The sequence below is a fragment of the Anolis sagrei genome, chromosome 1 (assembly GCF_037176765.1).
Source record: "Anolis sagrei isolate rAnoSag1 chromosome 1, rAnoSag1.mat, whole genome shotgun sequence".
Taxonomy (NCBI): domain Eukaryota; kingdom Metazoa; phylum Chordata; class Lepidosauria; order Squamata; family Dactyloidae; genus Anolis; species Anolis sagrei.
This window is the reverse complement of record NC_090021.1, coordinates 54526278-54541518: the sequence shown is the minus strand read 5'-3', so window position 1 is coordinate 54541518 and position 15241 is coordinate 54526278. Positions and strand designations below refer to the sequence as shown.

Here is a 15241-nt window from a genome sequence, read left to right as displayed (position 1 = left end):
CCTGGAATAGCAGTTGCAGAGGCACAGTTTGTGATATTGCAATATTCCTTGATGAAGAGAAGATACACAAAGCCTGCATGTCAGCCTTTTATCTCTAAATTTGTGGGTTCAAAGCTGAGTCAGGTCACCAATGAAATAATGGCTTGCTGTCATCTTAATGGACTTTTGTTTGTATCACACTCCGCCACATGCTGTAGTGGGATTGACTACTTCTGCCCACAGGAAGCAAAGTACTGACCAAATTAACAAAGAATAGAAAGGTCAAACTTGTACTTTCTGGCAATTTTCCAGTCTTTCAGAAAAATGCTTACTTTAAACCTGATGTTTGCTATTAAATGGATTAATATGGTATAGTCGCCCTTATAAGAAAGAAAATTCAGTCAGTGTCCAAATTTGCAGTGTCTCTGCAAATAGTGACACTAAAATTTCTAATTTGTAGATTGTAAATACCTATAATTGGCAATATTTCTATTTACGGCATTGTATTTGGCAGCAAAGCTTTCTCTCTCTCCCAACCCAATAAAATAACTTAAATAGGTCAAAATCTTAAAAGTCTTAATCCCCCAAAAGCTTAATAAAAAGAAATCTCTTGGCTTGTTGCTAAAAAAATAACCCAATGTCTGTCTGCAGCAATAAGGTCTCTTAGGAGAAGGGCATTTCACCATTTGAAATAATTTTCAAATATTTATTTGTTTGTTTATTTATTTATTTAGGACATTTCTACCCCGCCTTCTTCTGATGGACCCAAGGAGGCTTACACGATCATTAAAACCACATCCAAACATCAACCATATAAATAAGACATAAAAGTAACGCCAACCATATATAAATAAGACATAAAAGTAGAAAAGTCTTAAAATAATAGAACTATCAAAATGGCAAAACTGGATTCAATAGAATACCTCTTAAATTCCCAGACTATATTTCACATGAAACAATGTTTTTTAAAAAAAGAAATCTTGATTAGGAGCCCCTGCCTAATTCAATGCTTTATCTACTCTAGAAAACATTAGTTATAAATGGTTGTGAGTAGGTGGAGAGGTATTTTTTTGTTTCTTTATTCCAACAGAAATATGTTATTTGATACATGAAGGAACTTTCCCACTCACAGGGGACCATTTATAACAATACCCTTATGTTATGGCATTTGTTAGAACCAATGAGTAAAGCTTAAATCGGTTGAATAAACGGTTGGTGATGCTGAGTGCCTTGTTAATGCAAGACTTAATGAAGACAGGCTGTGAAGTGGCCATTCATTACTCCTGTAAGAGATTGCAACTCAGCTACATGTGGGTGCTGTTAGGGTTTCCAGTTCCCAAAGTCCAATTCCAAACTTATCAAAAGCAAGTCTGCATATTAAACTGATTGGTTAATTTCTGAAATAACACAAATGTGGAATTAACTACACAGTCATAGGAGAGGTGGTCATGTAAAAGCTGCTACTAATATTTGGTTTTAAATGTTTTAACCTTCATTATGCATGTTTTTATCTGCTGTAAGCCACCTTGGGCCCTTGAGTGGGGATAGGCAGGGTATACATTTCTTAAATAAATAAATAAATAAAATGTGGGGTTTCAATACAGCATGCAAGTATAATCATTTTCAACTACTACTTCTCCAGACGTGGTCCTTAGACTGGAACTGGTTTATATGTAATTGGCTTCTGATCCACCATGAATTACTAGAAAAGAAAATGAAGCCACTGGGCATAAACATAGTTTTAGTCCTTAGCAAAGAAAATGGTATGCCCCAAACCAGTACTGATTTAACAGTTTAAAACCATTTAAAATGTAATACATTGATAAAAAAAAACTGGCAAAAACATATTGAACGGTCAATGTTAGCTAGGTTTCCAATGTGAGAACATTCCAGGTAGTGGTGGGGATGATTATAGGTTTTTTGGTCTGCTTTCTCATTATCCCTTTTTATCTTTGACTTTGCAGTTTTATGTTCTAGGGCCCATTCAGACAGCCCCTTTATTGTGGAAACTTCTGCAATCAAAAGGAGGCTGTCCTGATGACATTCTGGCCAACCCAAAATTAATTCTGTAAAGCTGTAGAGTTGCTTAGGAATTAATTAGATTGTGAATTTATTCTGCAGCTTCTTGGAAGGTACAGGATAAACCACTATTTCCAGTGTCAGGACTACAGTCCAGACACCATTCTCAGCGTTTTCCCAGACTGTCGGAATTAGTCCGGAAAACTGTGGGAATCCCATCCCCTCCCCCAAAGCCCCCAAACTCCTTTTAAAAGTAAGGAGGAAAACTTATCCAGCCTCCATTACAGTGTTGCTGGAACTCTGCTGGCGCATAGAAATTAATCACCAGGAGAGCGGGGGGGGGGGGGGGGGGAGCAAAGTGTGGATAGGGGCCTAGGAACATCTGCATTTTTTAAACATAGATTCTCCTGGGATAAAGGGCTGTGTGGAAGCGCCTTTAGATTTCTGATATTATTCATGTAATTCATCTTGAATAGTTTAAGAAAAGGCTGACATATAAAAATTAATCAAGACGAATAAATTTGGAAGAATGTATATATCCTCTTTATAGCAATGTATAGTGTGGACACAGCTTAGCTCATAATTAGACATAAACTAATCGATAAGAAAGCAAAGTTTGCTCCCTAAGAACATTTTGAGAAGAATCATTTCCAAGGCTCCCAGGACTGATGTTTTTAAACATGAAGTAGACATTAAGGAAGAGAGTTCCACATAAATGTGTGCCTAGCATTGACAAAGGATTGTTTGTTCAGTGTTAGTAAGTTAACTTTTTGACTTTTTCATCAACACATTGTGTATATAAGAGCTAATCTTCCTTGCCATTGTTGCTGCACATAGTAGGTTATAGTCAGAGGAGGGAACGGAAACTGCAAGGCTTGTGTATGGACTGGAAGAAAGAGTGCTGATTCTCAAGTCAGTGCTGAACCTTACTGTCTGTGCTTTAGAAGTTAGCCTTTGAGGTCCTTGCACATTCCAACCTAAATCCTGTTGGCAACATAGACTGGTTTAAATGCACAAGGGATGTTTTCTTGCAGCATTGCATGAAGGCACTATGCTAATCAGGGTCACACAAATAGTGTTATGCTGGTTTAATCATTGGGCAAGTGCTTGTGCTGTTAAAGGCACTGTTCAAAGGTGCAATCTCCAACTACACACAGCCCTCCATTCCTGCCACATTTTCATGCCACGGTGCAACCCAGTGTAGCTACTGTGTTATGAAACTGGTGAACAAAATTTTGACTTCCTTGTTGACTTCCCTAATTCTCTAAAGCAGAGCTTTCCAAACATTTCATGTTGATGACACACTTTGTAAACATGCATCATTTTGTGACATAGTAATTCAGTTTTACCAGCAAATCAGAGATTAAACCAACCCTATTATAAAAGATATGGACACATACATAAATTGAAATCGCAAAATGTATGGGGACAAAACATACCAGTGTCTCTTGAAAATCTTTCATATATTTTTAAAAAATACCTGAGTTGTAAGATAATACCATACATTTCCAAGATTTCATCGTTTGTGCGATACACCTACACACTGCAGCCAACACACTAATATGTCTCGATACACACGTTTGGAAAGCTCTGCTGTAAAGAGTAGCCAGGAAAATCTCATTTCCATTGCACCTCTGACCATTTGTGTAAATATTTCTCGCTGCCTGGAAAAAGTTAAGACTTCTAACATCAAAAAACAAATGTAGATACATGCTCTCTCTCTATTTCTTCTGGGCAGATAGTATCACAATGCTGGCTAATGTCTGATTAACCTCAAGCTAGGCATGCACATTCCCTAGCTGACAAGAGAAGCAGCCCTATTAGACTCCCCCCCCCCTCCCCATTTAGCTTCCCCATAGTCAGAATAAGTATGTGAGTCATTTCCACTTGAAGAAGGTCTCTTTGAGGTTTCAAGAATGGAATCCCATTAAGTCAAGAAATGATAGAGTAGGCTTTTTAAGTGAATCACGCACGTCTCCAGCAGAATTTCCCTCCATTTCAGTAGCATCCTCAGAGGAGAAGTTCCCAGTGGATTGTGCCCTTGTTAATAGCATTGAATTAAAGCTCTTCACCACTACGCCTTATATGCAGGGGTTGTTTTACTCCTCAAATTGTCTTGTGTGTGGCTGACAGAAGGCAGAGTTTTTTGCGCTCACACATATAAAAATAATCTTTTTGTTCACATTTTGACAGAACACCAATGTTTGCCGTCGTAAGCTGGTTGCATTTAATGGGTTACATTTACACAGTTTCTTCACTGCCACGAAAATTGTCATGCAGTGCCATTTCCAGGTCTCATTACAATCATTGTGAGTGCTAGAAAAGGGAGGGAGGAGGGGGAAGAATATTAGAATTTTAAAACTGAACCCATTCAGCGACAACGCTGTGAGTGACAGGAGAGGGAAATGGCAGAAACTAATTCCATCTTTAGTAGTCAAATAGAATAGGCAGGGGTGAAACCAGTGCTATTTTTAAAGGCCTGGCCCATCTCTGCCTTTGTTTTTTGGTATGGCAGGATTGTGTTTATAAACTCCAGTCCACTATGAGTGCAGTACTAGTTATGAGTTGCCATTTTCAGCAATGCCACTGCTGAAATGGGGGGGGGGGGGGGAGCCTGTCATTCAGCATAAGGATTTCCCATCTCGTTCAGTTGCAGATGCCATGCACTAGAATCCTGAAGAACAATACTAATTAGTATTCCATTAAAAAAAGAAGAAATCTTGCTGAGACCTGGAGTCGCATCCCGACAGTTGAAGTGAAACATGGTTCACTAATGTAGCCTTAATTCTTTTTATTTTGCAGAGACAGCAAGCTGACCATGTTGCTCCGGGAGTCCCTTGGGAACATGAATTGCCGAACCACCATGATAGCTCACATTTCGGCAGCTGCAGGCAACTATGCTGAGACACTTTCCACCATCCAGATTGCATCCAGGGTCTTAAGGATGAAGAAGAAGAAAACCAAGGTAAGGATAGAAGGGGGAAAATCCTTTGTTAGCTTTCCTTGGCAAGGCCTAAGTAGGGAAGAGTCACAGGTAAAGAGAGGAGGCCTTAAAAGTGCAGATTCTAACAAAATCAATATTCACAATGTCTCAATGCTTGGAACTACATTTGCGTGAATGGGGGAGTGTTGCGCAAACAATTTAGTGTTTATAACAGTCAGGTTTATGACAGAGGGTTCTAGCACTGAGGTTGTTTTATTAGGCTAGCTTAAGCACTGAATACGAATTAAAATTTCAAACAGGAATATTGTAATCATTATACCATCTTGAATTATCATTATTTACTTTAGCAGCCTAAGGATTGTAAAATGTGAACTGAGATCAATGAAGAAGTTCCGCAAATATCAATGCACAATGATCTGTTCACCAAAAGAAATCTCTCCAACATAACAAACTGTAATGTATGTCCTCAATGCGAATTTCTCTAGCCTTTTATCCATTATCTTCCAACAAGTACAAACCTCTGTTAAGAAGCAAGATAATTGAATATGGGCTGGAAGGTACAAATAAAATTAAAGCATTTGAATGCAATATAGTCTCTTATCTTTGGAGTAAGGATGAATTTTGAGAAGCTGGGAATTCTGATCTAATCACGGAATCGGTTATTTATTTTATTGGAAGAAGTTTCTGAAATGAATATATATGACAGTCATATTGTTAACTTCTCAGTATACAGTTTTGATTAAAACAATTGCTAACCTGCTCTTAGAAGAGAAACAGATCCAGTAAAACCCTTACTCCCTATTGAAATAGTGAATGAAAGCGAGTGGTGCCAGTTCACTTGGAATGTAAACCTTTGTAAATTTCAATCTTATTGTCAAGAATAATTTATCGTATCTTCCTGCAGGAAAGTAATCAAAAGTTATCACCAGTTTTCCAAAGACTGTTAGATTTGTGTTGCAATTTGCAAGTATTGTTGCTTAAAATAATGTTTTCTGTGAAGGTGATTTTTTTTCTTTGCACAGAAATGTTATTTTCTGTGTCAAAAACCCTTACATGCATTTTCATGCAGGTCCTTATCTACAAAAGTTTTCATGTGTCTGGAATTCCCTCTGTCAGTGTTTTCCAACCTTGAAACCCTTTTTCAAACTATTTTAACTATTTCCAAATGTTCTTTCCATGTATGCTGTCTTTTTACTTTTTTGTAAATTTGAGAAATACATTTGTAAATTTTAGGCGTACTAAGAAGAGAACAGAAAGCCACACAGTCCTGTTATACTAGCAGACATGTACAACATGAGATATAAATCAAGAAACAGCACCCAAATTTTAAAAAGAAATTGTGTAGCCTGGGTTCTGGAAAGCCACATAGCGGGGTTTGTGTGCTTATGTGTGGAAGGCGCTTTGCCTTATTGTTAGTCAGCAGTTTCTGCCAACAAATAAAGATCTTTTTCTTGAGCACGTATTAGTCTTTTAAAAAGAATTGTGATCAAAACTGCATTTCTACAGCTGTTTGTCTTGAAGGAAATTGGTGAGAAAACCAGCCAATCTCTTATATAAGCTTGCTTATAGTTTCTAATAGTTTTCTTTTTGTTTCATTTGTTTAGGACAGTAGTTCTCAACCTGTGGGTCTCCAGATGTTTTGGCCTACAACTCCCAGATAACCCAGCCAATTTACCAGCTGTTAGGATTTCTGGGAGTTGAAGGCCAAAACATCTGGGGAACCCACAGGTTGAGAACCACTGATTTAGAAGCATTTGAAATACCACCCCCCCCCCCCCAAAGTTCACTGCAGTTCCCAAAGATATTTGTTTAGAAGTGAGTCCCACTGTGTTCAGGTCTGATACAAGGAAACATTCTGTAACTGGAAATAAATAACTTGCCTAGAGGAACAGTGCAGTACGTTTTATAACTTTCTGCTGAAATTACTGAACGGTTAGATCTATTTTATACAACTAAAATAGAGATAATATTGTTTTTGCATTTAGGAATGCAAGAAAGTAAAGTGAGATCTGTCTATATATCCTTTTTTCCTCCAAATTAATAAGGGTAGAAGATCTAAACATATAAAACATTGCAAAGCTGGGGACAGGGTAATTCTTATGAAACCCCTTGTATTGCCAATGAAAGAGGGTCTTAGAAATAGGAAGTATGTTGTGTTTTTTCATTCCTCCCCCCTTTCCACTTTGATCACTTTCAGTCACACAAGTAATGTTATAGAAGAAAGATTTGGCTATTCCACTGAATGATACTTCCAAGCAATTACTTCTTCAACCATGGTTGTTACTTTACCAATTTATCAGTTAGGATCCACTTCCAATCATGGCTTTCATCCAGAATACCTCTTTCTCTAATGGTTAATATTGAATAGACGCTTCTATCCAAACTAACTGATGGAAAGAGGCACTTTTTCTGAAGGAAATCTCAAAAATAAGTGAGCTATTCAAAAGGAAGTTTTGAGGAAAAAGCCAAAAAAGGTCAAATGCCCCTGTGATGTGTAAAGTTTTGAACAAACCACCAAAGCTTAATTAAGTAAAAGGTTACCAGCATGGCTAATGTGCAGTGTGAAAGAAACGGTTAAGACGTTAAATAGCTATCTTTAAAAGTCAGAAGTATTGCCTGTTGGAGTGACTGTAATGAACAAAATGTAAACACAGAAAATGCTAACAGAAAATTACAGGTGCAAAAACCATAGATTAAAAAAGTCAGATGGTGGACTCTTCTTCTTTAGAGATCTTTCAGTAGTTTCCGGATGTATATCTTTCAGGCATGTTTGATTTGTGTATTCCTGTATGACAGAAGGTTGGGTTAGATGGTCCTTGTAGAATCAGTGGTTCTCAACTTCTGGGTCCCGATATGTTTTGGCCTTCAACTCCTAACAGCTGGTAAACTGGCTGGAGTTTCTGGGAGTTGTAGGCCAAAACACTTGGGGACCCACAGGTTGAGAACCATTGTTACAGATGCTTCCAACTCTGCTTTTCTATGATTATGCGTGCCTAATAGCATCAAGACCAACAAAAAGTAATGTTTTAAACATGTCAGAATTAAAAAAACAAGCCAAGTCCCAAATCTTCTTTCCTGAGCAAGATTCAAGAGTGTGTTGTGGCTTTTAATTTGTAAACACTTGCAGAATGTGTTGTGTGCTTTAATTTTTGTTTGCTTTTTAGTGACTGCATACTATTTCATTCTATTGTTTTAATGTGATAATTATAATTATGTTTTAAACATTATTTGGGGGGGGGGGGGGGCTACATTCAGTACTATTCTAGAAGAAAGGCAGTATATAAACAAAAGTAATGTAATAAATAAAATAAAGCCAGCCAGAGAGGCAACTGGATCATTGGATAACAATGAAATTAAAGGAGAAACATAAATAATTATTTTGATATGTTTTCATCACTGAAGTTTACTAGGCATTCCCATGAAAATATTTCTTCGGGGTGGGGGGTGGGCAGGGACAAAGTGAGAAATTGAGACAGATAATAATGACAAGAGAGGATGTTCTCTGTGACAAATGACAAAGAAATAAATCAGACAAATGGTTAGCCTCACCACTCCAAGCAACTTGTCCACATCATCATGTTGAATAACCTGAAACTCATCCATCAAAACTGGGCAGGTACACGCCTCATTTATCTCCCCAGACTCTATCTTCAATGTGGAGTCTAAGTCAAAATGTATCCAAGCAATTTTCTTCGCAGAGTCTTGAGCAAATTTGTCACAGTGCTTTTCTGAGGACTCCTTCTCAGCAATCTGGAACAGCTGGGTTGAACAATATTGAGTGGTGTAATGGAGGCAGCTGCAGAGTAGTTTCTAAAATAGACCCTAACCATGATTGGAAATGAAGGATTTCTTTGGGTTGTTGTAAGTTTTTTGGGCTGTATGGCCATGTTCCAGAAACATTCTCTCCTGATGTTTCACTTGCATCTATGGCAGGCATACTCAGAGGTTGTGAGGTCTCACAACCTCTGATGATATCTGTCATAGATGTGGATGAAACGTCAGGAGAGAATGCTTCCGGAACATGGCCATACAACCCAAAAAACTTACAATAATCCAGTGATTCTGGCCATGAAAGCCTTCAACAATACAGAGATTTCTTTGTTTGAGGCTGTTTAACTTGGACAAAGGATGACACGTTATAGAAGTGTGTATATAATGAGGAGAAAGTAGGCAGTGAGCAGCAGCTCTTCTCCCTTTCTCATAATACCAGAACCCATGGTCATCCCAATGGATTCCTTCAGTAAGCTCAGTGGTAGGAAATTTATGATCAGTAAAAGGAATTGCATATTCACACAATGCACCGTGAAGGCATGGAGTCTACAGCCACAAGTTGTAAGCATGGTTCATCTGTGGATAGATTCAAGAGTGGGTTGGATAGAGTCAAGATGTCTATAGCATTTCAATATCAGAAGTCGTAAGTTTCTGTATATCATTTGCCAGAATACAACATGGAGGGTGTACCTGAACCTGTCTCCTGGTGACAAGTTTACAATAGGCAATTAGTTGATCTCTGCGTGAACAATATATTGGACAGATAGATAGGCGTTTGGTCTGATCCAACATGCCTGTTTTTTACATTTAAGATTTATCCTGCAAAATAATATGTTGTATTGGAAAGTCAGTGCTGATCAGACTCGGTTTTTTATATAAAAAGAGAATAATATTAAAGAAAATCAATATTTACTTTTTTGAAAAAAAAATTACTGTGAGGTTTCTAACATCCAATACAAGAGACAACCAATAATTTTCATAGAATAAAGGAGTTATTTGGAGTTGTTTAAAATACCAAAATTTGTTTCCATTGTAGCTTTGTTAGCTCCATAAAATTGACTGTGAGACACAACAGACTGTGATGTGTTACAGAGGAAGCCACTGAATCCCATTCTACTGCATGTTGCGAGAGGCAATTAACATGGGTGACATGGTTAGGTGCTAGCACACACATCACTGTCTGTGAGTTCTGGCCTTAGGTCTGAATTTCCTGAAGGGATGATCTAAAATGTAACATTTGGTTTCTCTTCCCATTCATAGTACACATCAAGTTCTTCTGGAGGAGAAAGTTCTTGTGAAGAAGGGAGAATGCGGAGGCCTACCCAGCTGAGACCTTTTAATTCTCGAAATGCTGTTGATCCAGACTTCCCTATTCTTCATCTATCCAGTGACCCAGATTATTCTTCTAGCAGTGAACAGTCATGTGACACTGTCATTTATGTTGGCCCAAATGGTACCGCCCTCTCAGACAAGGAGCTGACAGATAACGAAGGCCCCCCTGATTTTGTTCCCATTGTTCCTGCCCTTCAGAAGACTAGAAATGAAGGCAAGCTGGATGAAGTGACTGAGACAGCTCCCAGCGCCTCTGAGAGAGACTGCTTGAAGTGCAATACATTTGCCGAACTCCAGGAGAGATTAGACTGCATTGATGGCAGCGAGGAGACAGACCATTTTCCTTTTGAGGAGCTGCCTGTTCAGTTTAACTCAGACCAAGCAACCAAATGCCCTTTATCAAGCCAGGTGCCAGAGCTCAACAATACATTAGACCCAGAGAGGGAAGAAGGCTTCCAAGAGCCTGATAAAGAACTCAAGGAAAACCTAAATACAGTCCCCAACAATGTTCAGGGAGGCCACTCTCCTGTTCACAGTGGGACGCCGAATGAAATTTCTACTCCTCCCTCCCCCAGGAGTGTTACAGGCAGTCCTAGTAGCCAGATGAACTCTTCCCAGCAATCTAATTGCACAGACCTACAAAGCAGTCGTGAAAGTCTTAACTCCTGCGGCTTTGTAGAAACAAAGCCCCGATCCATGGGTTCCCCACGGCTTGGCATTGCAAGCCTTTCCAAGACATCTGAATATAAGCCCCCTACTTCTCCTTCTCAGAGGTGCAAAGTTTACACCCAGAAGGGGGTATTGCCCAACCCTGCACCTCCACCATCATCACTTAGCAAAGATTCAGGCATGGTGTCCAGTGAGTCGCTGATACAGCCTGATATCCGCACGCCTCCCATAGGAATGAGCCCTCAGCTCACAAAAAAGTCACTGTCTTCTAGCAGTGGGGACTATGGAGAGACAATGGACAGTGTAGAGCAGCAGCAACAATCTGTTTCACCAGAGACAAAGAAGGAGATTTTAAGCACCACTATGGTCACAGTACAGCAGCCATTAGAGCTGAATGGAGAAGATGAGCTAGTATTTACCCTGGTGGAAGAACTGACCATTAGTGGTGTTCTTGAGAATGGACGCCCAACAAGTATCATCAGCTTTAACAGTGATTGTTCTGTGCAGGCGCTGGCCTCTGGGTCCCGGCCAGTTAGCATTATCAGCAGTATTAGTGAAGACCTTGAATGCTATGCCAGCACAGCTCCTGTGTCAGAGGTCAGCATCACCCAGTTTCTCCCTCTTCCCAAAATGGGTCCAGGTGACAAAGCTGAAGAGGCTGAAAGTAGACGTTCATCTATCAGCTCCTGGCTGAGTGAAATGAGCACTGGAAGTGATGGTGAACAATCATGCCATAGCTTCATAGCACAAGCATGCTATGGTCATGGGGAAGCAATGGCAGACACTTCTGTTCCTGAGCTTTTGAAGGCTGAACAAAATAATAGTGCAAGTTGTACGGATGATAAGCAAAAGCCAGAGGCTGAGGATATATTTCTAGTACCAGAAGTGGTTGACAAAAGTATGAATAAAATGTCACCCATCAAAGGTTGCAAAATATCAGCCCTGGGAAAGACGACAGTCACAATATCAAATACTGCAAGCCTAAGCAGCTGTGAAGGCTTCATTCCAATGAAGACCAACATTACTGTGTATCCATGTATCACTGTTAATCCCTTTAAGGCACAAGAGACTCATGAAGCTGTCTCAGCAGTATCATCACCAGCAAAAACACAATCTCTTCAAGAAGTGAAAGAATACAATACAAGGAAAGAGATAAAATTTGATGACCCTTGGCTGAAGCGGGAAGACAGTGTGAAAAAAGAAAATGGTGAAACCAAGTCTGAAGCTGTACCTGAAAAAAACATGAAGCAAAGCTTAGCAGACAGGTTTAGTAGCAGTAGCGGTGAGACTTCTAGCTCTCCAGGAACAGAAAACCTGAAAAGGATTGTAGATGGATGTGAAATGGGACTGCCCAGTTCCACTACCCATAGCCCCATTCATTCTACTGACAACATTAAAAATGGCAGCCTCACCAGAGGGTTCCAAAAGGCCAGCAAGCAGGAGGAATTGGATGCAGTCTCTTATCATTACCTTGAAGAGTACAATGCAATTAACTCTTCTGTTTCAGGTCAGACTTCGAAAACTAGCCTGGAAAGAAGAATCGCTTCCCCCAAGCATTGTATTCTCACACGTCCAAAAGGAACCCCACCATTGCCTCCTGTAAGGAAATCTAGCCTTGATCAGAAGAATCGGGCCAGCCCTCAGCACAGCGCTTGCAGCAGCGGCACCAGCAGCCCTTCAAACCAACCATCATCGTATTTGGCTAGTTTTTCTGATGAATTCAGTGGGAAGCAGAAGAGCTCTTGTATAGAGAATGGCAACAATAGTAGCAGCAAGTTATTTAGTGCCAAACTGGAACAGCTGGCAAGCAGAACCAATTCACTGGGAAGGCCCAATGGAAGCCATTATGAGTGCCTGTCATTGGAAAGGGCAGAGAGTCTGTCCTCTGTCAGGATGAATTCCGGGAAAGACACCACAATGCCAAGAGCTGGGAGGAGCCTAAACCGCAGTCTGATGTCCTCACCAACAAATTCAGGCATTTCTCAGTCTGCAGGTGCCTCACCAAAGGCCAGTCAGTCTAAGATCTCTGCAGTGAGCAAACTCCTTTTGGCAAGTCCAAAGGCTCGAAGTCTGGCGGCTTCAACCACCAAAACACTTAGCTTTTCAACCAAGTCTCTTCCTCAGTCGGTGGGACAGAGCTCAAGTTTGCCTCCAAATGGAAAGAATATGTCATGGTCTACTCAGTCTCTCAGCAGGAGCAGGAATTCTGGCCTTTCTTCAAAGATGCCCCTTAGAGCTGTTAATGGAAGGATTTCGGAACTGCTGCAGGGAAACCCAGGCACCCGAGGACTTCAACTGCGCAGGAACTCAGACACTGATGAGCGTGGTGCTATTCATGGAGAAGAAAAGCCGCTTGTCCAATTGCTGCCTTCACCTTACAGCAAGATAACTCCACCAAGAAAGCCTCACCGATGTAGCAGTGGCCATGGAAGTGACAATAGCAGTGTTCTGAGTGGGGAGCTGCCCCCTGCCATGGGGAAAACAGCCTTGTTCTACCACAGTGGAGGAAGCAGTGGATATGAGAGCATGATGAGAGACAGCGAAGCAACGGGAAGTGCTTCCTCGGCACAAGACTCCATGAGTGAGAATAGCAGCTCTGTCAGTGGGAGGTGCAGAAGTCTCAAAAATCCAAAGAAGCGTTCAAATACAGGTATGTTTATGTGTGTGTGTATTAAACAAGTGATGACCAGCACCAAAAAAATGAACCAGTGTTGGGATAGGAACATGACATGCATTTAGGTATTGAGAAACACTGTTAAAAGCAAAGTTTCAATCCAGTATTGAATATGCTTATATGCTGAAATGACACTGGTAAATACTGAAATAAATAATAAACCCTGTGTTAGCATCTATGGATGTGTGCATTGTTAAAGATTGGGAAAGATTGGGAAAGTTTATTTTCTGGACTAAAACTTCCTGTTTAGAAAATACTGTGAGTTGTAAGTTCCAAAAAGTAACTTTTCAAAGTTCTTTTGGGAAAAAGATTGAACATACTAGCTTCAAATAAAATCAACAGACATTGTATTTGGAAAATACTTAAATCTTCACCATTGAAAGTAATGCATGCAAAGGTGCTTAGCTTGAAGGGTCAGATGGCATGAAAGAAGACTGGCTCTGGAAAAGAAGTTGTAGGAGCAAATTATTATTGTGTTATTATTATTGTGTTTAGTTATATCCCGCTTTTTCTCTCCACAAAGGAGACTCAAAGAACCTGAATTGGAAACAGGAATCATATGTTACATTTCAGGAAGTCTTCATTTAGGCATCTTGTCTCAGTTTAGCCATCTTTCCTACTAGGTAGAGTTTAGGCTTGATTTAGCTCCCTTTCTTTGTCTCTTTTAGCAACCCACAATATCTGTAGATTAATTTTCCTTTAACTATGAATCTGCAAATCCTTGTGTCTTGTTTTGTCTGTATGCCATCTTATCTGTTATTGGGAGATAAAGCCATGGGAAGCAGTGGCACACTGTGGTTATATTTTTGATACACAGTATACTCAATTTGGGGACCCTCTGGTGGCACAGTGGGCTAAACTGCTGAACTTGCTGACCAAAAGGTTGGTGGTTCGAATCTGGGAAGCGGGGAGAGCTCCCACTGTTAGGGCCAGTTTCTGCCAACCTAACAGTTCGAAAATATGCATGTGAGTAGATCAGTAGGCATTGCTTCTGAGGGAAGATAATGGCGCTCCATACAGTCATGCCAGCCACCTGACTTGGAGGCATCTAGGGACAACGGTGGCTCTTCAGCTTAGAAATTGAGATGAGCACCATTGTCCAGAGTCAGACACGACTAAACTTAATGTCAGGAAATCTTTACCTAATTCTCTATTTGTCTTTCTCTTTTCATAGTGTTGTTGTTTATTCGTTCAGTCACTTCCGACTCTTTGTGACCTCATGGACCAGCCCATACCAGAGCTCCCTGTCGGCCGTCACCACTCCCAGCTCCTTCAAGGTCAAGCCAGTCACTTCAAGGATAACATCCATCCATTTTGCCCTTGGTTGGCCTCTCTTCCTTTTTCCTTCCATTTTCCCCAGCATAATTGTCTTCTCTAAGCTTTTCTGTCTTGTCATTATTTGGCCAAAGTACTTAATCTTGGCCTCTAATATCCTTCCCTCCAGTGAGCAGTCAGGCTTTATTTCCTGGACTGGTTGGATCTTCTCGCAGTTCAAGGCACTCTCAGAACTTTCCTCCAGCACCACAGTTCAAAAGCATCTATCTTCCTTCGCTCAGCCTTCCCTATTGTCCAGCTCACATGTCTGTATGTTATTACAGGGAATGCCATTGCTTTAACTATGCGGATCTTCGTTGCCAGTGTGATGTCTCTACTCTTCACTATTTTATTGAGATTGGTCATTGCTCTCCTCCCAAGAATTAAACGTCTTCTGATTTCCTGGCTGCAGTCTGCGTCTGCAGTAATCTTTGCACCTAGAAATACAAAGTCTGTCACTGCCTGAAAATACAAAGACTGTCACTTTTCATAGTACTGAAGCCTTTTTTCAGAGCTCAGATGAGTTAGGCTTTGGACTA

At 40.3% G+C, this 15241-nt stretch overlaps 1 protein-coding gene across 2 annotated transcripts in view; it reads left to right on the top strand.

Moving 5' to 3' along the window:
* KIF26B (kinesin family member 26B) overlaps positions 1-15241 on the top strand; it is a 348619-nt gene that overhangs the window by 314073 nt on the left and 19305 nt on the right. For both annotated transcript variants that reach the window (XM_060753932.2, XM_060753931.2), the window contains exons 11-12: positions 4801-4963; positions 9974-13364. In XM_060753932.2, the coding sequence (XP_060609915.2) occupies positions 4801-4963; positions 9974-13364 (3554 nt within the window). The remainder of the gene's footprint in view (positions 1-4800; positions 4964-9973; positions 13365-15241) is intronic.